Here is a 27586-nt window from a genome sequence, read left to right on the forward strand (position 1 = left end):
GTATTTGATGGGACCCAGTGGAGTTGGTGTAAAACAGTATTTGATGGGAAGCCAGTGGAGTTGGTGTAAAACAGTATCTGATGTGAAGCCAGTGGAGTTGGTGTAAAACAGTATTTGATGTGAAGCCAGTGGAGTTGGTGTAAAACAGTATTTGATGGGAAGCCAGTGGAGTTGGTGTAAAACAGTATCTGATGTGAAGCCAGTGGAGTTGGTGTAAAACAGTATTTGATGTGAAGCCAGTGGAGTTGGTGTAAAACAGTATCTGATGTGAAGCCAGTGGAGTTGGTGTAAAACAGTATTTGATGGGAAGCCAGTGGAGTTGGTGTAAAGCAGTATTTGATGTGAAGCCAGTGGAGTTGGTGTAAAACAGTATCTGATGGGAAGCCAGTGGAGTTGGTGTAAAACAGTATCTGATGGGAAGCCAGTGGAGTTGGTGTAAAACAGTATCTGATGGGAAGCCAGTGGAGTTGGTGTAAAACAGTATCTGATGGGAAGCCAGTGGAGTTGGTGTAAAACAGGTGTGATGTGACTGATGACATGGGGTTCTGATGATGACACTGCGCGTGCTGCAGCGTTCTGGACCAGTTGGAGGTTATATGGAGGAGTTTGTGGGGGGAAAACCCAAAAAGAAGGGAATTACAAATAATCCAAGCGGGAGGTGACGAGAGAGTGAACCAGGATTGCGGCACTGTGGGGAGTGAGTGAGGGGCGGAGGCGGTTGATATTTCTGAGGTGGAAGTATAGGCGGCCCGGATGGTGTTATATGCGTAATATGCGTTTTTAGATAGCTCACTTAGGCTACTTCCTGGACTACATGTTGTCTCAGTAAGACAGCCCTCCACCTATCCACAAGGAGGAGCAGTGCACCAAAGCATTAGGGGAATTGTAGTCCAGGAAGGAAGTGCATGAGCCCAGTGTCCATTACATCATGGACACTTTAAAATATCTAAAATAAAAACACATAATACCCACATAAAAACCCCCAGGAAAGTGTTTCTTGTCTCCCAAACATCATTAAAATAAGATCTGGTTGCAAAAGGGGTGAAGTTAACACTTATTTTAACCAAAGAACCTTACACCAGGGCTCCACCGGTCGCGTCAGCGTCGCGTCTCCGTCACCGTCAGGGAATGTTCCCTTTTTAATCAATGAAGGGTGGCTCCACTGCCCGCGTTGCGTTGACGGAGACGCGACGCGTGCATTCAAATTGAACCGGTACGTTTTTTGACGCACGCGACGGAGACGCAAAGCGTCCGGTGGAGCCCTGGCGTTACTCTACCCTTAAGATGGCAGATATACAAGCTCACAGTAGTGAGCTCGCAGATCGGCCATGTTTTCCTAATTCTGTGGGAAATGGGGCATTTATTTCCCTGGAGAGAAAAAGAAAAGTGGAGATGTGAGGTTTCTTCCCGCCGGCGACCCATGTGGAACCAAAGCCTTGTTCTTGAGCCTGTGTGAAAAGACAAGGACGACTAGAGCAGGTTTCAACGGCTCACCGGATTACAGGAAGGAGGGTATTTGTGGAGAAGAAGCTTTCGACTCACACAGCTTTGTTTTTCCCCCCCCCTCTGGCGGCATGACAGTGTCGCGTGGCCAAATAAGTGCCCGGTCTGTCCATGAGCTCACAACGCACCACATATACACGGGTGGTTCTCAGAGTTCCTTCAGGGGGGTCCCCAGCATAATGTGTTAACCCGTCAAAATGAAAAAAAAAAAGTCTTCTGAAAGAATATACATTCAAAGATTTGTGCCGCATTTATACGATTTTTCAAAAATAGCAGATCTACAAGCTCGTAGCGCGCCACCGAGTGGCGCGCTATGAGCTTGTAGATCTGCTATTTTTCAATAGCTAAAGCATAACATCATGCTAACACCAAAAGGTGTCAGTTAAACCACTTTAACCCTATATGTACATATATATACTTTGATTGATTGAACAGTTTATTTGACAGAAATGTAAAAACAGCAACAGTCAAACACTAAGTAGTCAAAAAGGGAAAACAATTTTAGGAAAACAAATAAGTTAATAAGGGGGGCCCATAACAGCCCAGAAATGGGTCCCGACCCAGCGTGTGGGGAACCACTGGGGGGTATACTGTATGTTCGTTGTGACGGATATGTGCCGCATGCATAATATACGACAAACTCTGAATCGGGCAACAAAAAGCTTTTCTTTTCCAATATAGTTCAAAGTAAATGCATGCCAGATGCATTCTTGCGTCGGGCGAGAGTAGGCTGACTAAACAGGAAGGAGCAGCGCCAACTACTAAATGATTCATCTCACAGTGGGAATCCCTTTTTGTCTTTACACACACACAAGAGGCTCGTCGGCGTACAGGGCTATGCCGGATGACGTAGATCCACAACTATATGCTTGCTTCGTTGTCGGGGATGTTTGGAGTGGCTTGGCGAACAGCGAACCACTCCAAACAGTGCCCTAAAAAAAGAAAAACTTGTCTGCTTCGCTTTGTATAAGTTATCTCTCTCTCTCTCTCTCTCTCTCTCTCTCTCTCCCCTCCCCTTCACCTCCTACTCTCTCTATTCCTCTACTTCTCTCCCCTTCTCGCTAATAAATTATGTATGCCATCTCCAACTCACTGATCGGTGAGCGCTGCACTGCTGCTGCTGCTGCTGTCTGCTCTAAATTGCTTCTCTCTCTCTCTCTCTCTCTCTCTCTCTCTCTCTCTGTCTCTCACTCCCACTCTCTCCTTCTATCCCACTCTATATCGCTCTCTCCACACTTTCTCTCCCTCTTTCCCACACAAACACACACACACTCTCTCTTTCTCGCTCATCTCCGTTCACACCCTCTTTGTGCATCTCTGCATATCCATCTCTCTCTCTCTCTCTCTCCCCCCTCTCTCTCTCTCTCTCTCCCTCTCTCCCCGTGTCTCTCGGCCAGGACCGGCACTTCTCTCCCAGAGTTCCTTGCAGCTCAACGCCACGCCGCAGGCTTCGCTCCACTACTCTGCCAGCTACCATAGCAACCAGACCCTCGCCCTTAGCGACAGCATCGCGGCGGCCAGCCCTGCGCGCAGCGGGCACGTCGGGGGAGCCGTGCACAGCTACAACCAGGTAGGAAGTATGACAGCTTGCTGCTGCCGCTGCTGCTGCTGCTGAGGATGATGATGATGATGATGATGATGATGATGATGATGATGATTATTACTGGTGATACAAAATCCTCACTTCATAGATCGGACGATTTTGGGGGGCGAAGACATTTTATGTAACAAAAAAAAGCGGTCCAAATGCAGAGCCAACTCGGCACGGTTGCAGTTTAAAGTGGTTTATAAATGTCTTCAAACTTGTTTCTTGTGTCACTCGAGTCAAGTGTCAGGTGTTTTGCTTCGTGCTTTGCCGGGTGGGAGCTACTAGAGATCTTAAATGTGGGTATGTAGGGAGGAGAGGGGCTGCAGACCGGAGAGAGAGAGAGAGCGCATCGCACGCAGCGCGCGGACCGAATAGAGATTGAGTCTCTATTAACCGATTTAGACCTGAGAACTGATTCTACAAATGCCTTCTAAATCATGACAGTTTTCTGAAAACCCTATATGTTTCTGTGTCAGTGGTTCTCAAACTACTTAATGTCAAGGACCTCGAGAATAATATATATTTGGCTGCAGACCCCCGTTTCTAAATGCTGTTCCATGAAGCAAAGATTTGAGTGAAAAGCGTCCACTGGGAAAGAATATATTCACATTTGCGGCACATTTTCACGATAAAAAAAAATTCAATAGCTAAAGTACATAATGGTTAAAACACCAACAGGGGTTCCCGTCCGGAATGGATTAAATAAAGTGTGACTCCGTTTCGACTTAGCGACTCGCCGCCGGAGCGGGGGGGAAGCCGCACGCCACGGATCGGCACACAAGCCGAGGAAGCGGCCGCGTCCCCCGTTCACTCGCTTGGCTTTCCCCTTCGCTAGAGGTGCCAGCGGTCTCCCCCCCCCCCCCCCCCCCCCACCTTTCTGATAAGCCCCCCTGCACCGCACCTACCCACCCAATCTCTTCTTCTCACACGCAGTTACCTCCCTCTCTCTCTCTCTCTCTCTATCTCTCTCTCTCCTCATCCGTGTATCTTTTACTTGCAGAGTGCTTTGACTTTAGCAATGCAGCTTACAGTACAGAGTAGGGATGGATGGTGGGATGGATGGATGGAGGGAGAGAGGGATGGATGGAGGGAGGGAGGGATGGAGGGAGGGAGGGAGGGAGGGAGGGATGGATGGATGGATGGATGGATGGAGGGAGGGAGGGAGGGAGGGAGGGAGGGATGGATGGATGGATGGATGGATGGGTGGATGGATGGGTGGGTGGGTGGGCGGATGGATGGGTGGATGAGTGGATGGATGGGTGGATGGATGGATGGGTGGGTGGGTGGGTGGATGGGTGGATGGATGGGTGGATGGATGGATGGGTGGATGGATGGGTGGGTGGGTGGGTGGGTGGATGTGTGGATGGATGGATGGGTGGATGGATGGATGGGTGGGTGGATGGATGGGTGGATGGATGGGTGGGTGGGTGGGTGGATGGATGGGTGGATGGATGGGTGGGGGGGTGGATGGATGGATGGATGGATGGGTGGGGGGGTGGATGGATGGATGGATGGATGGATGGATGGATGGATGGATGGATGGGTGGGGGGGTGGATGGATGGATGGATGGATGGATGGATGGATGGATGGGTGGGGGGGTGGATGGATGGATGGATGGATGGATGGATGGATGGATGGGTGGGGGGGTGGATGGATGGATGGGTGGGTGGATGGATGGATGGATGGGTGGGTGGGTGGATGGAGGGATGGATGGATGGAGGGATGGAGGGAGGGAGGGATGGAGGGATGGGTGGATGGGTGGATGGGTGGGTGGGTGGATGGATGGATGGATGGAGGGAGGGAGGGAGAGATGGGTGGATGGGTGGATGACTGACTGGTGTGCTTGGCTCGCGTGGCTTGGCAGTCTGTCTACAACTGTAGGAAATCCCATGATGATGATCCCATGATGTTTTTGAGGGGCGCTAGCCCCACCTATAAACAGCTATAGTGTAGATTCTGTCTGAACACAAATATTAAATGTCATTGACAATGAATGGAGAAATTTACGTCATATACTGTATACTGACAGCAAATCGGCTGTCGGTAGGTCGGTGGGAACTTGTAGATGTTCAGTACTCACACTGAGAGTGTTAAGAAATAGGTAGAGAGTGGAATGAAACAATGTCATCCCATTTTGGGCGGGAACCCCTTTTGGTGTTTTAAGCATTATGTTGTACTTTAGCTGTTGAAAAATAGCAGATCTACAAGCTGAAGCTTGTAGGCCTGCTATTTTTGAAAAATCATGAAAATGTTTTTAGCTTCTGGGAGGTCTCTGGAACTACATATTTTCAGATGGTGCTCGGCGGCCAATTGCATGAAAGTCTGGGGGTCCTTGTCCTTGACATGACATATAGTGAGAACCACTGATATAGAAACATAGGTTTTTCAGAAAACTTTCATGATTTAGAACTTAGATTTTTAGAATCTGGTCTCAGGTCTAAATGGGTTAATACAAGAGCTTCAGTATAGCCCAGGGAGAAGCTGTATACATGTGTCCCTTTCATAAACAAACAAGAGACCATAATACACTGGAGGTGTTATTAGTGGACATAGTCAAATAAGGATCTATATGTAAGAATAGGACCTCAGACAGATGACCAGCAGTTGAGAGCCTGGCTCCCCAATACACCCAATAGTAGACATAAAGGGAACTATGTCTTCCCCCCTTCCAGTGAACTGTGGAGTTCCCCAAGGAAGCATACTTGATATGAGTGCCGCCTGTAATTGCAAATTGTTCCTGTTTGCAGACTACTCAGCTCTCCTGATATCGGGAGAAGAGAAAACTCAGGTTGAGGAGATGCTCAGTTCGGAACTCACCAAAATCAAAAAAGTAAATCAAAGGACAAGATTCTTGGGGAGAATCTCCTCCTTTGTAAACAAGAGGGCTCTCAGGACATTAGCTGGAGCTCTTATTCAGCCCATATTTGACTACACCTGTACCTCCTGGTTCTCGAACATCTCAATGTCACAATAAATTAAGCTTCAAACCTCCCAGAACAAACTAATCCGACTCCTTCTAGGCCTAGGGCCCATGACCCACCTTTATGCAACGCATTTTGATGGCATAGGATGGCTCCGGGTAGAAGACAGAGTCAAGCAGTTGAAAATGGCGCTGACATTCAACATTGTAAATTCAGCCCTGCCCTCTGTGCCCTCAGTCCCCATTTACTTAAAGGTATATTCAGTGATTTGACTTAATTCAAATATCACTTATTTTTTCTTTTTTTCTGGATAATCCTCCCTACTATAGAGTGTGCTGACCATATAAGGAGTTCCTCCCTGTCCCCAGTGAGCCCCTGGGGTCAAAAAACCCTAGTTTCAGTTTTGGTGGCGGGTGGCAAAACCTTCATCCAATCAGGATGAGAGGGGCCTTCCTCCAATCATGATCGAGTGGGGGCGGGCCTTGGTGCACATGCTGTTGGCCTGTTGCACTTCCCCCCACTGTAGAGCGTGCATGTGCACATTTTGTTACCGGGGCGGACTGGGTGGTTTTCCAAATCACCCAAATCACTGAATGCTCCTTTAACTGATTACTTCACAAAGGTGAGCAACTCTCACAGCCACAACACTAGAGGGAGTATAAATAATGATCTGGTGCCGCCCACATATAGAACAAATATGGGTAAATTCACTTTCCACAGCACTGCCACTCAGGTGTGGAATGCCCTGCCCCCTTCCCTCAAAACAAACCAATCACTGGCTTCCTTTAAAACCGCTCTGAAAAAGCGGGTCAAAAGGAGAGAAGATGACTGCCCAACCTCCTTATACCCCCCTCCGAGTGATTTATTTGTATTTCGATTTTTTTGTACTTCCACCTGTACATAGTTATCATGTTTTTGAGATATCTCGATTATTGTCATCATTGTGTAGTGAATGAATGCATGGACCAGAATGGAAACAAGACCGCAAGGTCCTTTTTCGGTGCTATCCTTTTGGATCAATGTGCTTTGACTGTACCATGTACTGTTTTGCATTTGTTATTGTCTAATAAAATAATCAATCAAAAACTGAGGTGAAAAGGGACACTACTTGTCCTTGTCCTGTAAGTGGATGACTCATATAATACCACAGTATTTAGCCCAGGGTGTAGTATTCTCATTTTCATAAGAGTGTATGCAGTATTCTCATTTCCATATTTGCCATTACAGAACCCTTGGCCAATAAGGGGCCACTATTACCGGTATATCTCACAACTAATTGTGTTGTACGTGGTCTCTCCAAATTCACTTTTAATGGCAACTGCGGGTTCAGAATTATTAACCCATTTTGGGGCCGGGAACCCCTTTTGGTGTTAGCATTATGTTATGCTTTAGCTATTGAAAAATAGCAGACCTACAAGCTCATAGCGCGCCACCGAGTGGTGTGCTACGAGCTTGTAGATCTGCTATTTTTGAAAAATCGGAGAACGACTGACATAGAAACATAGCTTTTTCAGAAAACTGTCAGGATGTAGAAGACATTTTTAGAATCTGATCTCAGGTCAAAATGGGTTAAGAAAGACTCTTCACGGTATATATGTTTAGTACTCAGTCAAGCATATTTTTTGCTGTTTTGAGATGCATAACCAGACACCAGGTTCTGACCTGTTGGTACGAGATGCATAGCCAGACACCAGGTTCTGACCTGTTGGTACGAGATGCATAGCCAGACACCAGGTTCTGACCTGTTGTCACTCAACAGGTCAGAACCACTCCCACTCCCTTCCAAAAAATGCTACCAGAGCATCAAATCTCGCACCACCCGTCTCAGTAACAGTTTCTTGCCCCAGGCAGTCAGGCTGCTGAACAGCTGACCTTGAACTGTATTGCACTGTATTGTCACTTCACTTTGCACTTTTTTTGGTGTGTTTTTGTCTTTTTCTTTGCACTATAGATGTTTGTTTATGTCCTGTGTATGTAAGACTGAGAGTGCTCTGAGCAAAATCATTTTCATTGTATTTATACTCTGTATCTATACATAATGACAAATAAACCTGAACCTGAACCCGTGGCCTCTCTCCACTTCACTAATATCCTTGTGTTGGCGTTCTGTGACCGCCTCGCTTCAAATCCCACCAGAGATGTTTTTTTTTTTTTTTCTTCAGGAGCCTCTTACTAGAAGGAGCACCTTATCGATCAGGCTTATCCAGCCGGGATCTTATCGAGCCCACTAGTGAGCACTTTGTTTTATTTTGTGGAAAGACGGGAGACAATACATTCTGAACAGAACCAGGATCTTCAAATACAGTGCTTTTCTAAACAAACGGAAGGCAGTTGACCTTTTTTACCAATAAAATAATACTGGTATATTATCCCATTTTGACCTGAGATCAGATTCTAAAAATGTCTCCTACATCCTGACAGTTTTCTGAAAAAGCTATGTTTCTATGTCAGTCGTTCTTCGACTTTTCAAAAATAGCAGACCTACAAGCTCGTAGCGCGCCACTCGGTGGCGCGCTATGAGCTTGTAGATCTGCTATTTTTCAATAGCTAAAGCATAACATAATGCTAACACCAAAAGGGGTTCCCACCCAAAATGGGTTAACTGGTTAATATGTGTAACGTCACCTTATAAGCGTAATTTTGTTTACCTGGACAGTGCTGGTTGGCAGGTATCAATACACTTTTAGACCGACATGTTTGTACCAGCATAGATGATTGCATTTATTTAGTGATCGCCTCTTGTCTTGATTGTTTAAACATGACGTCCGATAACAGGCTTGACAAGCCCAGAGCTTATTGATAACGGGTACTCAGTATAGTCCGATTCAGAAACGGGTCTCATAATCGCAGGCAACGTATTTCCTGTAGGCGGAGACGACATATCTGCGGTTTAAACCCACACCTCCTTCTACTACAGTGAATGGAAAAGTGACATTTTGTTAGTCTGCCTCAAACGTTACTCTTTTACCTGCTTTTTACTAACACTAACATTACAAAGATTCCCAGAACATCGGTATGAACCTGTGTAGTTTATGGCTGCTCCAACAGTAGTGGCAACATTCCAAAAAACAAAACAAAACGGAATGTCAAAATATCTAACGCGGTGGCTGAGACCAGAGCCATTGAGTAATGGTTGAGACAAAGCAGTGAAAGGTCCTGAAAGGTATAACGTCAGTCTTACCCAATACCCAATCTTTCTGTTTTAGGAACACAAGGCTGCTGTACTTTATACCTCATACTTTAATGCTTAGTATTGGGTATTGGGTAAGACTGACGTTATGTATCTTTCAGGACCTTTCACTGCTTTGTCTCAACCATTACTATATGTGACCGGGTCTGGCAAATAGGCCCTCATCTCGACCAGAGTAATTTTCAGTTTTTTACAGATTATTAAAGTACAGAATGTAAGCTTTCATATGATGTATCATTAAATTAAATTGGAAAATATTTGAAGGAGATATGACCATTTTAAAATGATTGTGCCGTTTTACCCAAAGCTGAGAGGTCTCAGCCACCGCGGTAGATATTTTGACATTCTGTTTTTTTTTTTTTTTTTTATGTTTCCACTACTGTTGGAGCAGCCATAAACTACACAGGTTCATCCCGATGTGCATCTTTGTAATGTTAATGTTAGTAAAAAGCAGGTAAAAGAGTAACGTTTGAGGCAGACTAACATCAGTCACTTTTCCATTCACTGTAGTAGAAAGAGGTGCGGCTTTAAACCGCAGATATGTCGTCTCCGCCTACAGGAAATACGTTGCCTGCGATTATGAGACGCGTTTCTGAATCGGTCTATAAGCTTGTTATCGGTATCAGTAATCAAGCTCCACCCCTAGGGGTTGGTTCAGTGTCTTGCTCAAGGACACTTTGACACTAACTCTGAGGGAGCCAGCGATCGAACCGGCAACCTCGCGGTTCCCTGCATGCGGCTGCTCTACCAGCCACTCTACCCCCTGATCCACTGCCGCATTCAACCAAGCCCTGTAATAAATTCTGTATAATCACAGCAGTGTGCTGAGGGACGGAAAACGCCCAATTACTGTATCTCCTATAGCCTACAGGACCCAATTATCCCCCATTTTCATTTCCTTAACTCTGCAATGATGATACTACCCACACAACCCCACCCCGACGCCGCACGCACGCACGCACGCACGCACGCACGCACGCACGCACGCACGCACGCACGCACACTGCCAATCAATCAGTGTGCACAGCTGTGGTTACTGTATATAGGCCTACTATAGTGCGTCATTAAAAGATATTGCCTGTGTAGGAGGTTCTATTCATGACTGCTGCATGCGGTTATTAAACATAAAGCTATTCAATGAAAGAAATTACTGTATTTGCAGATAGGGCATATATATATATAGCCTCAAACTAATCAAAATATAAGAGACTAAAAGTTCATGTTAATTTCACTTGAGTGATTCTTTCAGAACTCCTCATATGACCCTGACCGCGTCAATAAACCGCCATAAAGCTCACCCTCTCGTGTAATATATGGCGTAATTAAAAAGCAAGAAATGAACCCCTTTTGGTGTTAGCATTATGTTATGCTTTAGCTGTTGAAAAATAGCAGACCTACAAGCTCATAGCGCGGCACCGAGTGGCGCGCTACGAGCTTGTAGGTCTGCTATTTTTGAAAAATCGAAGAACGACTGACATAGAAACATAGCTTTTTCAGAAAACGGTCAGGATGTAGAAGACATTTTTAGAATCTGATCTCAGGTCAAAATGGGTTAAGTAATATTTGACCAGGGAGTATTTATACTATACAGAAGTGGATCGAGTTGAGAGTATTTTGTCCACCACATAGTCACTAACTGTTCAGGTCATGTTGCCGATGATATGTACAAAATGCTAAACATGTAAAAGCAACGAGTACCAAACACTGGGATGTTTTTAGTTTTCCGGTGGAGCTTGTCAGATGAATGGGGCCAGTGTTGATGTTGATGTTATAGCTTTATGTAAGCCACTGCTGATGGATGGGTTATATACAGCTGTATGTGCAGCTCTTATACATGCAGTCATGTGCGCACGCGCAACCCGCGTGTTCTCACGCATATACGCACTTAAGTGTGTCATTTCATGGGTGACATCTATTCATATACACAAAAATGCACGCATGCATTTTGCATTTGTGTGTGTGTGTGTGTGTGCGTGTGCGTGCGTGCGTGCGTGCGTGCGTGACAGAGAAACATTGTGAGAAGCATTTTTCCGGTGCTCACAAGAAACAGATTTTTCAATTACAAATATATTCAGGACGGGATTAGCTTTGCGGGTCAGGGTGCTGGATTTATGCCTGATTCATATTTCGTAGTAATTAGGGGTTACGTTTGAAAACGGCACGTAAATTGTATAAAATGTCATTAATACAATAATTGCTGTCCTGAAATATTGATGCATGCTCATAATACGTGTGTTTGTGCATGCCTGTTCAAGCGTGTGTGTGTGCGTGTGTGTGTGTGTGCGTGCGTGCGTGCGTGCGTGCGTGCGTGTGTGCGTGCGTGCGTGCGTGCGTGCGTGCGTGCGTGCGTGCGTGCGTGCGTGCGTGAGAGAGCAAGAGATTTAGCGTGATGCAGTGATGGTGGCGTGGGGGGTATATTTATAACCCAGTGGGTCCCCGTGCTTTAATAATGCATGGATACATGCCACCTCCATGTCCACTATGTCTCACTGCAGGAACGCTCTACTGGGGAGAGAGAGAGAGAGAGAGAATATTGAACGATGACTACAGTGAGATCCTGTCTTGCAACAGGGGTTCTCAACGTTTTTGGCCGGGGACCCCTGGAAATGCTTTGGCCATGTCTCACGACCACTGCCCCGCCCCCCTCCCCACCCCCAATACAAACTGACTGCAAAAAAATAACCTGAGAAAATATATCATACTCTATATGAATACTGAAACTAGATATAATCATTAAGGAAATGTATGCATGTACAAATATAATACTAGCCTGGCATTAGCCAGACTGATACAAAGGTGGTGTATTCTTTCTCTCTCTCTCTCTCTCTCTCTCTCTCTCTCTCTCTCTCTCTCTCTCTCTCTCTCTCTCTCTCTCTCTATATATATATTGTTGAAGCCATTTGTATACTTGCTTTATAATTTATGATTATTATTTATTTTCTATGAATTATGCCTATATGAAATGAGATATGAAATGATATTATGAAATGTTGAGTTATTTTGCTGCTATTATTTATACGGTGATCTTCTGATTGTTATGGTAATGTGATGACGTTGGACGTTGACTAATGGGTGTCACTCTGTGATGAGGCGGGTGACGGCAGGTGATCAGAAACCAGAGCGGCAGGGACAAACATTTCAACCACACACATAGCATAGCACATTGTATAGAAGCAACGGAATATACGAATCTATACGAATTCTTTATTGTTTTGTTTAAGCGAAAGTCGGGCTGTTGTCCAATAAATGAACCTACAGAATACGGAATGTTGTGCGTTGTTATTAATTCGAAGCCGCTCTAACAAAGTTGAAATCACCCTAAAGTAAACAACAGCCAGATCGCAGACAACATCGACATTCTGAATGAAAAGCACCTGAATTCCCACGCAATGAGTTTCTTGGAGAGGACTTTGGACAGCTGCCAAAAACACTTCATGGTCCGTACTCCGTATCGTAAGTAGCCTAAACAATATAGCGCAAGTGCGCTCTGCTGCGATCCGTTGATCCACTCAATCGATTCATTTCCAAACTGTCAATAAAGGATACAAAATAAAACTAAAGTGCCTGGCTATCATACGAAATAAATAACATGATCGTGAACTGTGAACTGTGATGCATATGAACGTGGCTAAGACCACACAAGAGGGAATTCAAATGAACAATGAACTGTGCTGCGCTGTCACTGTTGTACGTTATACGGATGGGAAAACTAAATGATTGATCAAAGGGATATTCAAATGAATGAACTAAACTAATCGAAACTGTCAATTAATGAAACTGATGTCTATGAAATAAACTGTGACAATGACGGAAAATAAGGAACTTGTGGAGGCTGAAATGGCCGCTGAAATTAATCCAAAAGAAATGAGTTCAGAATTTAAAGTCCTCAGCGCGACGCGCAAGGGCAAACTCGGGCACTGCACTCGCAAAATGAACGAAATTGAACAAATGATGGATGCGGGTGTTGATACTGACAGTGTACGTCATTGTGTTGCCGAATTCATAAAGGTTCTGGATGAATTTAAAATGCAGCATGTGACTGTTCAGGAATTACTCACTGAGGATGTGAGAAATGATGAGAATGTAAACTGGTATGAACCAAAAATGGCCAATTACAATGCATTTATGGGTGAAGTGGAAAACTGGCTAAAAGGTGGGCAGCCAGAGCCTGACCCACAAACTCTGGTGGAAACAATTGACAGTGTGTCTGTGTCAGGGGTCTCAGTGTCAAGTTCAAAAGCATCAAGAACTAGCTCTATTTCCTCAGAGCGCATGAAAGTTGCAGCAGACAAAGCTGCTTTAATGGCCAGAGCTGAGGGTCTAAAAAGAAAACATGCACTGGAAATGGAGAAAATGAAATTGAATGCACAACTGGAATCACTGGCTATGGAATCAGATATTGCTGCAAGTGATGCAAAATTGAAAACTCTGGAACATTTTGAGAATATGGAGCAAAATGCAAATCATGGAGAAAATGGAACGGAATCATATCAAAATGAAAAGGTGGAGAAAAGGTCCCCTGACCCAGATCAACTAGGGGCGGCACGATCTGCTGAGTATGACACAGATTTAAGCCTGTCACATGTGGACCTTGTCCTTCATGGCCTTGGAGCAATACCCAAAACACCATTACAGAACCTTATGCAGGCTCCATCAGGCCCACCACAAGCCAACAGAAGGCCTATGATGAAAGGTTATGCTATGACAGCAGCAGCAGCTGCAGCAGAAGCTACAGCAGCAGCAACAAAACCCCGTGCCTCTAAAGTTTTCGTGTCTGATGCAGGACGAGACGGGTCCCAAAGGCAAGACAGGTCCACTCCTAGGAGTGAAATGCATGCGAGGCCTGATAAACGTGACCTCACAGCTATTCTGCAAAGACAGACAGACCTGGCTGATTTGTTTATGGCACAGCAGAGGCTGGCCTCACTGCCAGGAAGAGCGGTCCCGGTGTTTGATGGTGATCCCCTTGCCTACCGACCATTTATGCAAGCCTTTAAGCATAATATTGAGAACAAAACTGAAAGTAATGAGGATCGACTGTACTTCCTGGAACAGTATACAGTCGGACAGCCAAAGGAATTAGTACGAAGCTGTTTGCATTTGAGTGCTGCAACAGGCTATCCAGAGGCCAAGCAGCTGCTTAAACATCACTTTGGCGATGATTTCAAAATAACCACTGCATACATTGAAAAGGCCTTAACCTGGAATCCAATAAAATCAGATGATGGAAAGGCCCTAAACAGCTATGCGCTTTACCTAAGGAGCTGTGGTAATGCAGTCAGAGATCTTCCATACATGACAGAGCTTGACTTGCCATCTAATATGAAGCAACTTGTCTCAAAACTCCCCTATAAGCTGAGAGAGAAGTGGAGATCTACTGTATGTGACATCGTTGATGAAACCCAGCAAAGACCTAGGTTCTATGACCTGATTGAGTTTATTGAAAAACAGGCCAAGATCATTCTGGATCCTGTCTTTGGAGAAATTAAAGATGATGCTGGAAGTACGAGGGCAAGAAACCCCAAAATAGACTTGCCGTATACGAAGTCCAGCAGCAAGAAAAGTTTTGTGACTGCGGTTACGCCTGTTGTGGAAAAGACAGAAACTGACATGATCTCCAATGAAAAAGGAAACAGAATAACGGACACCACAACGATGAACAGGGCTTTTGTCAAGCCTTGTGTATTCTGTAAAGGGAATCATGCGATGGAATCATGTCAAACCATGTCAAAGGTTCCTCACAAAGACAAGATTGAATTTCTAAAGAAACAGGGATTCTGTTTTGCCTGCCTGATGAGAGGACATATGACGGCTACATGCAGGAAACGTCTCACTTGTCACCTTTGTGAGAAGAAACACCCTACTGTCTTGCACATCGAGAATTTCTCTCCAGCAGACATGACAGCCAAGAAGGATGCCAACTACAAGAGCAACCCTGTCACCAGCGCTATGGTGTCTACGGAGCATACGGGGGCCGGAACTACAGACTACAAGTTGGCAGTTGTACCTGTGAAGGTAAAAGCTAATAAGGGAAGCTGTGTTATTGAAACATATGCGTTTCTGGATCCCGGAAGCAACGCAACCTTTTGTACGGAGAAACTAATGGAACAGTTGTCTATTAGAGGAAGAAGAACAGAGATCCTTCTTAAAACAATGGGTCAAGAGAAACCAGTGAAAACCTATACTATGACTGGACTGGAAGTATGCAGCCTAGATGGAAGCAGCTTCATTGAACTCCCAGAGGTCTTCACTCAGAATTCCATACCTGTTAGTCAGGAAAACATCCCCATACAAGCGGACTTGGAGGCGTGGCCTTACCTGAAGGACGTCCAACTGAACTCCATCAGAGCAGAAGTAGCTCTATTGATTGGAGCAAATGTCCCGAAGGCAATAGAGCCGTTGAGAGTCATTAACAGTCAAAGTGACGGGCCCTATGCAGTTCTGACACGCCTGGGCTGGACTGTAAATGGACCTCTTGGCAGTACCACTCCAGCAGATGAGCATGGTCGACCACGGATAACTTCAAACAGAATTTCTGTAGCCAAACTTGAAGAGCTTCTTGTTAAACAATATAATCAGGACTTTTCAGAGCTGGCTTACAATGAGAAGCAAGAGCACTCATTTGAAGACAAGAAGTTCCTAAAAGTGGTCAATGACTCCATCACGATGAAAGAAGGTCACTATGTCATACGACTCCCCTTCCGTCAAGACAACATCTGCGTGCCGAACAACAGGAAGGTGGCAGAGCAAAGAACCACAAGTCTCAGGCAGAGATTTAAGAAAGACGAGGCCTTTCGCAACGATTACGTCACCTTCATGAACAACGTCCTGATGAAAGGACATGCAGAAAGAGTCCCAAAAGAACAGCTCCTCCGGAATGATGGAAGATTGTGGTATATTCCCCACCATGGGGTCTATCACAAAAGGAAAAAGACAATCCGGGTGGTATTTGACTGTACTTCGTCCTTTCAGGGGACTTCTTTGAATGCCGAACTGCTGCAAGGTCCTGACCTTACGAACACCTTGTTGGGTGTACTCCTTCGATTCCGACAGGAACCAGTGGCAGTAATGGCGGACATCGAAGGAATGTTCCATCAAGTAAAAATACCCGAGAATGATGTGGACTTCCTAAGATTCCTGTGGTGGCCTGGAGGTAACACCAATGAGCCACTGGCAGAGTACCGAATGACCTCCCATCTTTTCGGAGCAGTATCGTCACCTAGCTGTGCCAATTTCGCACTGAAACAGACGGCTGATGATAATGAAGGAAAGTATGGCACCGAAGTTCTTAACACTATTCGACAGAACTTCTATGTGGATGACTGTCTCAAATCAGTCTCAAATGAGAAACGAGCGATCTGTCTGGTAAAGGAGTTGAAAGCAGTATGTGCTACTGGTGGATTCAGACTCACCAAATGGACCAGTAACAGTCGTTCTGTCCTCACCTCTGTACCAGCAGAAGAAAGGGCTAAGGAAGTAAAAAACCTAGACCTCGACACGGACAAACTGCCTGTAGAGAGAGCACTAGGCATGCGATGGGACATAGAGACTGACACATTCTTCTTTATGATCACTCCGAAACAACAGTCACTCACCCGCAGAAGTATCCTGTCAGTGCTGAACTCTGTTTACGACCCTCTTGGGTTGCTAGCACCAGTCATGCTGATAGGGAAAGCGATACTACAAGAGCTCTGCAAACTGAACTGTGGCTGGGATGAGGAGATTCCAAGTGCTTTCGCAGAGAAATGGAAAGACTGGCTTAAAGAGCTCGACCTGATTTCGGACCTTAGAGTCCAGAGATGCCTTAAGCCACCAAACTTCGAAACCTCTAGCGCACAACTGCACCACTTCTGTGATGCGAGTGAGCGGGGCTACGGCACGGTCAGTTACCTTAAACTGACCAGCAACAGCGGACTAACTCACATTGCTTTTGTCATAGGGAAAGCAAGAGTGGCACCTCTGAAAGTGGTGACTATACCGAGGCTCGAACTTGCAGGTGCTGTCCTTGCTGCACGGATGGACAGGATGCTGAGGAGAGAGCTCGAGGTGACCCTAACCGATTCTGTCTTCTGGACAGACAGCACCTCGGTCCTGAAATACATCGTAAATGACACCCGGAGATTTCAGACCTACGTGGCTAACCGAGTATCAACTATTCGAGACCTATCACACAAATCCCAGTGGCGCCACGTAAAGACGGCAATCAATCCGGCAGACAGTGCATCAAGAGGTATGCGAGCAAACGCTTTCCTTAGGGATGGATGCTGGCTGAAAGGACCAGACTTCCTGATGCAACCTGAATCGGAATGGCCGACACTTTCTGAAGTACCACTAGTACTCTCCGACAGTGACCCAGAGATCAAGAAAACGGCTGTGACTTTCGCTACATCGGCTCTACAGAATCAATGTCCTTTGAGTCGCTTTATTGAGCACTTCTCATCATGGGACAGATTAATCCGATCAGCAGCCTGGCTCTTGAAATTCAAAACGACTCTGAGACACTTGTGCCTTCAGAAGAAAGCTGCAGGTTACACTCTGCACACATCAAGCCAATCAGAACAACTGTCTGTGAAAGATCTTGCTGAGGCTGAAGAGTCACTCATATCCTACATCCAACTACGATCATTCCGAGATGAGATGACTTCTTTGGAAAAAGGCCAAACTGTGAAAAGGAGCAGTAGGATCTACAAACTTGACCCCGCCCTCCAAAATGGAACCCTGAGGGTTGGAGGCAGGTTAAGTAAGTTGGCGATGCCAGAGGCTATGAAACATCCGGCTATCCTACCCAATGACCATCACTTCTCAAGACTACTGTTGAACCACATTCACATCTTGGTGGGTCATTGTGGTAGAAATCAGATGCTCTCCAAACTCCGAACCAAGTACTGGATCATCAAAGCCAATTCTGCTGCAAGAAAGATAACCCGTGAGTGTGTGCTCTGCAGGCGATGGCATGGCACTGCTCTACAACAAAAGATGGCAGACCTGCCTTTAAATCGAATAACACCTGACCTGCCCCCCTTTACCCACACTGGCTTGGACTATTTTGGTCCTATCGAAGTCAAGAGGGGCCGGAGTAAAGTGAAGAGGTATGGAGCTCTGTTTACGTGTCTTGCCAGTAGAGCCATACATCTGGAGATGGCCTACACCTTGGATACAGACTCCTGTATTTCTGCACTCCGAAGGTTTATCTGCAGAAGAGGCCAAGTGAGAGAAATTGTTTCGGACAACGGAACTAATTTTGTTGGAGCCGAACGAGAACTTCGAGAGGCATTCGACCACCTAAACCTTCAAAAGATCCAGCATTCGGTTCAAGCTGAAGGTATAAAGTGGACATTCAACCCACCCTACGGTCCTCATCATGGAGGCGTATGGGAGCGCCTCATCCGCGTCATAAAAAAGATACTCTACTCCATCACAAAGGAACAAACCCTGGACGATGAGTGCCTCCAAACAGCTTTATGCGAGGTGGAGGCCATCATGAACGATCGCCCTATTACGACTGTATCCGAGGATGCAAAAGACCCCGAGCCATTAACACCTAACCACCTGCTTCAAATTAAAGGAATGCCCATTCTTCCACCTGGACTGTTCGGGAAGCATGACAGCTATTCCAGACGAAGATGGAAACAGGTCCAATATATAGCAGACCTCTTCTGGAAACGTTGGACACGTGAATACCTTCCTTTGATGCAGGAGAGACAAAAGTGGAACGAGGTGAAGGGAAATCTAAAGCCTGGAGACTTAGTGCTCATCATCGATGAAAACTCACCTCGCAACTCCTGGCCCATGGGCCGCATCATGGAAACCTTTCCCGACAAAGAGGGACATGTACGCCGTGTCAAAGTGAAGACACAGAATGGATCATTGGAGAGGCCCATTACCAAGCTGTGTCTCCTGAAAGACATGATCTGACAAGCATGGAATATTAAGGGTCCCCCCCCCCCCCCCGGACGGCCTACCGAACCCGTACCGGTGCAGTTGATGTTCATAGACGGAACTGCCACCCTTGATTCTATGGGGACTGCTGACTGCCACGACACATCGTGGTCGAAGACCCCCCCCCCCCTTTACACACAAACACACACACACACACACACACACACACACACATGGACCTACCCTTTTTCTTCAAAGAAGATGAACTTGGATTTTGTTTTCCATTTGGAGATGAAGATTTGGCAATCTTTGTATATTGTCACCAAGGACTTGGGCTTACTGTATGGCTTCTTATGATTTGAATTGAATTGCCCTTTAATGGTCAATTAGGGGCCGGTATGTTGAAGCCATTTGTATACTTGCTTTATAATTTATGATTATTATTTATTTTCTATGAATTATGCCTATATGAAATGAGATATGAAATGATATTATGAAATGTTGAGTTATTTTGCTGCTATTATTTATACGGTGATCTTCTGATTGTTATGGTAATGTGATGACGTTGGACGTTGACTAATGGGTGTCACTCTGTGATGAGGCGGGTGACGGCAGGTGATCAGAAACCAGAGCGGCAGGGACAAACATTTCAACCACACACATAGCATAGCACATTGTATAGAAGCAACGGAATATACGAATCTATACGAATTCTTTATTGTTTTGTTTAAGCGAAAGTCGGGCTGTTGTCCAATAAATGAACCTACAGAATACGGAATGTTGTGCGTTGTTATTAATTCGAAGCCGCTCTAACATATATATATATATATATATATATATATATATATATATATATATATCTCACCTAGGACAGCGCTCGTATAGATTCCGAGTTATGGAGGTTTGAAAATCCTGCTTTGAACCGAGGTTCAAAGCACACGGGCGTTATACTTCTGTCACTGACACTCTTTATAATGTTGTTATTCACACTGGCACGCAAACGCAGAAGGCTACCACCACGCCTTTTCAATGAAATGCCTGCCGCGACATCGATATATTGTACAAAGAAAGCAGGCTACCGTAAATTTTCAATGGAAGCCAGCGATATCAATATACACATGGTACAAAGAAGCGACACACAATGTTTGTATAGCTGACTGACTTCAGTTCAACTGCAACTACAAAGGTATAGAAGACCGTCAAGTGTTAACCGTTCCCACTCATCTTCCGTCAGCCTGTTCCCTGTTTCTTTTAACCCATTTTTAACGCATTCTGTTATACTTTAGCTATTGAAAAATAGCAGATCTACAAGCTCATAGCGCGCCACCGAGTGGCGCGCTATGAACTTGTAGGTCTGCTATTTTTGAAAAATTGTAAAAATGCGGCACAAATCTTTGAATAGGTATATATTCTTTCAGAGCGAACGTTTTTTTTTATTTCGACGTCAGGCCTAAATGGGTTAACCTGAGGCTTCATATTTTCCCATAATGCTTGTCTCTCTCGTCAGACGCATGCTGACGCCAACAACACGTGCGTTGATCAACACTTACAACGCCGACTCGGTGACAGAAATATGCTATGTGTCGCTTTGCATCTTTTGGAGCTCTGCCAGTGTGAACGCAAGCGTATAATAGCCACACGTGCGCCGTACACGATGTGAGTATAATCGCTCTCCTTTAGCGCAGGCCGTGCCAGGATGAATTTGAGAGCACTCGACTTTAGAGAGATGCCGAGGACGCTTCGACACAAGTCAGGGACTCCCTTATGGAATTATGAATTCACCGCAGGCTGTTGTGTGCCACGTTAAATAATGCATGTGTCGCTGTAGTTGTGACGACATCAATAATTGAGGAAGGTCATTTTAGGAAATTACATTATCTTTTTTTAAATGTGATGTTTTTTCAAACCCAAACCCCAAAACCACTGACTTAGATTGTGGCACTGGTGTTGCACACCCAAAAAATGGCAGATCTACAAGCGTACACTGCGTGAAAATAGGAGTTAACGGGTAATTACGGGACCGGTATTTTGCCAGTAAACCTCAAGTTTAGCAGGCATATACATGTAATATACGGTAATATACGGGTGTGATGGTACAATTCGGGAGTTTACGGGAGTTTGTTGGAAAGTTTACCGGGAGTTTCCTGTAATATACACATCCGTATTCCAAGCTTTTTGCGCAGTGGTATGTGAGCTTGTAGATCTGCTATTTTAGGTGTGCAACAGCAGCAGACAACTGAGTACAAATCGAGCCTAAAACGTGCATGCACGCGCATGCACACACGCACACATGCACACGCACACGCACACACACACACACACACACACACACACACACACACACACACACACACACACACACACACACACACACCGCACCACCATACTCTGCATAGGTACTGTAATAACTCAAGTATATGTGCAGAGATAAAAAACGGAAAACGACCCCACTAGTCGTGCCCCCGGCGCTATTTCCTCTTCCCGGCTGTCAATGTGTTTGTCTTCCCGCTCACCTTTCTGTGTGACAGGATCCCGTTAAAATGTTCGACTTCTCCATTCGGGGCCGGCGATAAATCCGACTTCACGACCCCCTTTCCATCCGTCCTCAAATAAAGCGCCTTTGGGAAGCGTTGGGTCTCATTGTTCTCAGCCGTCAAACTTCAGCTCATCGTGAGAAAAAACAAAAACTGAAAGGAAATACTGCCCTGGAACTGACATTAAGGCCGTGGCGGGAGATTGGATGCGTGAGCCTGTGGCTAAGCTTTATTTATTCAGGGAGAGGTTGACCAAGCAGCCCATGCTCTTTCTACAGCAACGTGCTCAACGGCTCAAATAAAATAAATCCGGGGCAGTTGCCCGAGTAAAAGTTCAGTGTCCGACTGAGTCCATATATCTTCACTGTTTTAAGTGAGAGTGGTTAGCACTTCGGCTGCCCGCGACGTGTCCACACGTCTTATCAAATGAAACCGCGGGGTGCTATAAGGACGCGTGGGGACGCCTTTTTTATCAATATAAAACGTGAGTGCTAACATCAATTTTTTTTGGAAACGGCCGTTGCTATAGGCAACGCCTTTGCTCAGCCCCTCCCGACCTGTTTTGCGCGCAACCATTACTTCCTTTTTTAGGCCCCCTGACAAAACCCCCTATTTTTATCTGAATCTACGCTGCCTCCGCGCAGAGTGATCATAACGCCGATGTTCTGGGCTAATTTCTGACTTCCTGATGCATCTCGTTACAATATTAACGCTTCTAAAGAGAGAGCAGACTGACTTAGCGAGTATTGGAAGTTTTCAGAATAAAATCTCCCTCATCTGCTTGGCACTCTACCACCTTTATTCTGAAAGATTCAGCGGCACTAGAATAGTTAACACATTCTCTCCCGTTCCACTAGGTGGGATCGTGAGGCCAGTGCCAGTCAAATACGCAAAATACCAAAGTAGAAGAATTAAGAGGTCCTGGGCAACCAGGAAGTGCAGCCCCCCACCACACAACAGTGTGGCTCACTCTAGCCTGTGGACGATCCGCGACGGAGTTGTTTTTATCAGGGCTGTTGGTCATGGATTTATAAGCTCCCAAACCTCGGATCAAATCTCGTAATCTGGGGGGCACGGTGGCACAGTTGGTAGTGCTGTCGCCTCACAGCTAGAAGGTCCTGGGTTCGGTTCCCGCTCGGGGCGCTGTGGGTGCTGGCGGCGTGTTTCCTCCTCCGTTGTCATGTGTTTCCTCATCAGTGCCCATACCCGAGGCGAGGTTGGCGAAAGGGCCTTTCTGTGTGGAGTTTGCATGTTCTCCCCGTGTCCCCTAGGGTAGGTACCCTCACAAAAAACATCAGTAATCCTGGTCTCTAAACTGCCTCCCCCTGGCCAGCCGGGGCGCCTGATGGAGGGGAAAGGAACTGGTTGGAATAACGTGTTTCTTCTACGCGCTACGTCCAACCAGGGAAACTCCCCCCTGTCAGGTGTAAAGGAGCAACTTGGACACTCGGGCTCGAAGGAAGCATGAGTTCAAGTCTGTTGCTCTCCCCAGGTTGGCGGAGGGTGTGTAGAGAGCCCAGGATCACATTAGATAATTGACACAGGGGTGAAAAATGGGTTACAAAATCGTGGGATAAAAAATATATTTAAAAAAAATCTCGTAATCTTGTTTTATAGAACCATCTATATGAATATTGAACCAATGAGAGACTAAATAATATAACTGCATTGGATCCAGTGGAACACTGAAAAGTAACAATGTTGCACATGCAAGGTGTTCACCCGGCAGCGACAATACGTGTGCTTGCTTGCATAAGCATGTGGTCCACAGAATATAACTTGATATCAACAATATGGATATTTCATCGTGATGTGGCTCCTTAATACGACACGCACAAAGACACACACAAATACACACACACACACACATGCACGCACAGAGACAAGCATGCGCACGTCTGCACGAACGCACAGTTTCCGGCTTTGAATTAAATCCACTGTAAAATGGTGGAAAGGATTTGCAGACGCGACTCATAACAGGCAAGGAAATTGGGTCTATTAACATGAGTTTAGCCAAAGAGAGAGTGTGTGCGTGTGTGTGTGCGTGCGTGCGTGCGTGCGTGCGTGCGTGCGTGCGTGCGTGCGCTGTGTGTGCGTGCATAACATGGCCCTGTGTAACCTTACGCTGTTGTGTGGAGTGGCTGTGATATATCAGGATCACCTTAAGAGCCCTTCTCCTCTCAGCCAGGCTGTGCGCGGCTCAGAGGAAGGTTAGCATATGCTCCCTGGCGGTCTGAAGGAGGACGCGGTCGGAATACATCATGCCGGGGGCGAGCATGCCATATGTGACAAGAGTTGCCTGCAACCGTCCCTTGCAATGTGGAATCGTCCCTTATCCCATTCTGGGCGGGAACCCCTTTTGGTGTTAGCATTATGTTATGCTTTAGCTATTGAAAAATAGCAGATCTACAAGCTCATAGCGCGCCACCGAGTGGCGAGCTACGAGCTTGTAGGTCTGCTATTTTTGAAAAATCGAAGAACGACTGACATAGAAACATAGCTTTTTCAGAAAACTGTCAGGATGTAGAAGACATTTTTAGAATCTGATCTCAGGTCAAAATGGGTTATTTTGTCAAAAGACTAAACGTCCCTTATTGACGTGTATTAATTTAGTAAAATGTCAAGTATTTGTGTTGACTTTTTTTGTTTAGATGATTATGAAAAACTTTAAAGTAAAGGTACATTTGCTTTAGCAAATAGGTAAGGCATAGGAAAAAAGGCAGACCATCTATATGTCTGTCTGTCTGTCTGTCTGTCTGTCTATCTATTGAACTGATAAGTGACACGCTTTGTGAATCAATCAATGACACACATCTTACAGTTAAAAAAAACAGCTCGTATGCGGGTGCAGTACTTAGTTTAGACAGTTTTTGGTTTAGACTAGTCATTGGTTAGACCAGTCATTAGTCCTACAACTACAACCTATCTCAAACCCTCACCATAAACCTAATATAACCTCCCACGGGGCAGCACACCTAAACCTAACCTTAACCCATGTCTAACCAATGACTAGTCTAAACTAAGTATGCACCCCCTCGTATGCATGATATAATACAGGTTGTTCACCACTTGAACACTCTTAGTAAGACTTAGTAAACTCAACCTCAGTCGTCTTGAGTCGTTAAGGTATGTTTTGTAATAGCAAAATCCGCAAAGTAACTACAGTTTCACTTCATTATGTCAGCACTATACAACGGAGCGGACAGACGGTGAAATCTCTACCGAAGCCCTGATGTCACTCGCTCATCCCCTGGCCCAGGGCCGTAGAAGTTTCATTTTAAATTCTCTCATATGAGCATTGTGTTCCAAAAATAAATAAACTGTCTCAGCGATATTGTCATCCGCTTCAATGGAAGTCTGCAGAGGGCTTGGTTGGGGTGCATACTTAGTTTAGACTAGTCATTGGTTAGACATGGGTTAAGGTTAGGTTTAGGTGTGCTGCCCCGTGGGAGGTTAGGTTTAGGGTGAGGGTTTGAGCTTTAGCGCTGCGTTTCAGAGTATGGGGTCAGACTCCCATTGGCTTAGGCGGCGTTTCAGAGTATGGGGTAAGACCCCCATTGGCTTAGGCGGCGTTTCAGAGTATGGGGTCAGACTCCCATTGGCTTAGGCGGCGTTTCAGAGTATGGGGTCAGACTCCCATTGGCTTAGGAGGCGTTTCAGAGTATGGGGTCAGACTCCCATTGGCTTAGGCGGCGTTTCAGAGTATGGGTTCAGACTCGGGCAGCCAATCATGACTACAGCAGGTTGTGCAAAAGTCGCCATAGCCAACAGCAGCGATCATAAGCCATGTTTCACCTGGCAAAAACTACCTTAAAGTATTTTACAGTATAGTAAGTAAATGCACTTAGTTACAGCTGTTTTGCACACTTAGGGCTCCATTTTCGTCACCGCTAAACCCCTTATCCCTAAACTTCTTTGCCTTTTTTTTACTACTCTGCAAAACATTTTTGAATAGTTAAAATGGCCAGTCTACAAGCTCACAACGTGTCAATGTAGATTGGCTAGTTGAACTATTAAAAAATGTTTTGCAAAATAGTAAAAAAAAAGGCAAAGAAGTTTAGGTATAAGGGGTTTAGCGGTGACGAAAATGGAGCCCTAAGTGCCTCGCACATCAAGTCGGTGATGAGCGAAGTCATTGGGTTTGCCTGTTCAGATATGACTGTGTGTTTTTGCCTGTAATGAATTGGGGGGTTGGGAAATAGAGCTGAAAATGTATGCGCTGGTACAATGCAAGAGACAGGACAATTCATCGCCAGCGCCATCACTGCTGCTGTAATGCCGTTTAGAAAAAGGCAGAGCGCTGAAAGACTAACGACTGAAAGGTTAGAGTCTAGTCTTTTGGCTCATTCATCACTCTCACAAAATGAAAATCTGTATCGCATTGTGGATGAGTTAACAGCAAAGAAGACATTAAGGGCATTGTCCCAACACATTTGTCTGACTTAATACGTTTTTTTATGGCATGAATAATGTATGCTATAGTGTGGTGGCTTGTCGTAGTTGAAGTAAGGACAGATGTAAAAGAGATTCAACTTTCTTTTTCTAAGCGAGGGGGCCAACAAGTAAATGATATGGAAGTAATTTCAGCTTCATTTATGAAGCCTTTTAAGCCAGAAGATCTTTCAGGGTTTTTTTTAAATACAGAGCCTTGACTGTGTTGAATGTGCACACCAGATGGTCACTTGACTCATCTTTCTTCGCCTGCTTTTTTATGTTTTTGTTTTAATTCCTAAGACTTGGAGTCGTTTTGACGACTAGTTTCATATTCATTTGAGCGTTCTGGCCGAAAATGTGTATTTAGTCAAATATCTCCACTTTTCCACGAGCTGCACACTTACGACATTCTCTCCGGCGAGGGACCCCGGACCCGGAATGAGCGCAGGACTCACAACTTCCTTTAGAAAGCACAAATGTATGGGGCTCACAAAATAGGTGGTGTGATCAATTACTCAACACCAATCGCAACACACATGTCAATTATTGTGTGCCCCATACGTTTGTTATCCTGAACATCGAACATTGAAATACATGAAATGTATGTAAGACATTCTAGTAATTCTAATAATATAATAATAATATAATATCTCGTATTCTTCCTTTTGGCTCAAAACAAGCTATATAGATTTGCGTCTCATTCCTCTACACGATATGATCCTCGGTATACAAAATGTATGTTTTGGGTGAATTAAATAAGAATCGAAGCACCCAAAATGTCATGGAAGGGGAACCTTCTAGAGATCTTCACGGGCAAAGATAATCAACTTAAAAATCACAGAATGCGTCAGAAAGACCTCCCAGACACTCTAGTGTTTAACCGTTTCCGTCTGTAGGACGTCGCCACACGTCCTAGGGGTCCCAATCGACGCGTACATCCGACGTCCTCACACGTCCTAGCGCATCCTCAATGATACAGGGCGAGATAAGAATATTCTGAATTGCTTCCTTTTTTTAATTTGTCAGTTCGCCTTTCGGCTACCGTATGCTACACTCTAGGCAATTGTTAGCTTACCATTGACTTAGCTGTTAGCGCGGCGGAAAGAATGACTCGTCTCTCCTAATCCAGGGCGCTCTCCGTGGTGTTGAACGGATCGATATACTGGCGCTTCATTTCTGCTCCTCATCCGTCTCTCCCACAAAACGCTTTTTGGATCATATATCGTATAAATTAAAACGATCGCAATGTAAGCTAGCTATGTAAAGTAAACTTTTTTTAGTGGATTGTTTCCTGGTCGTGGGTTTCCGAGTAAAAGCGGCCATGTCTTTCCGGCACCACAGAGCTCCTATTTTGAAGGACTTCCGGCACTGATTGTGTTAATGGTACCCCAACTTTCTACCCCTACATTTACCATGATCCACTGATTATTTATTTCACAATTGTTAATATGTCATTTGGATGACCCTATAGGATCATAAAAGAACCTTGAATGATTACTATTGCAATTTATTTTGGTTCATACCCCTTTTTAGCTT

At 45.2% G+C, this 27586-nt stretch overlaps 1 protein-coding gene across 1 annotated transcript in view; it reads left to right on the top strand.

Annotated features, from left to right (window-relative positions):
* The window catches only part of LOC306913334 (catenin delta-2-like), a gene marked incomplete at its 3' end in the record, with an annotated part of 786501 nt that overhangs the window by 356375 nt on the left and 402540 nt on the right, over positions 1 to 27586 (top strand). Inside the window, exon 6 of the mRNA XM_079489921.1 lies at positions 2901 to 3073. Coding sequence (XP_079346047.1) covers positions 2901 to 3073 — 173 coding nt within the window. The remainder of the gene's footprint in view (positions 1 to 2900; positions 3074 to 27586) is intronic.

The sequence above is a fragment of the Electrona antarctica genome (genome assembly GCF_951216825.1).
Source record: "Electrona antarctica genome assembly, chromosome: 20".
NCBI lineage: Eukaryota > Metazoa > Chordata > Actinopteri > Myctophiformes > Myctophidae > Electrona > Electrona antarctica.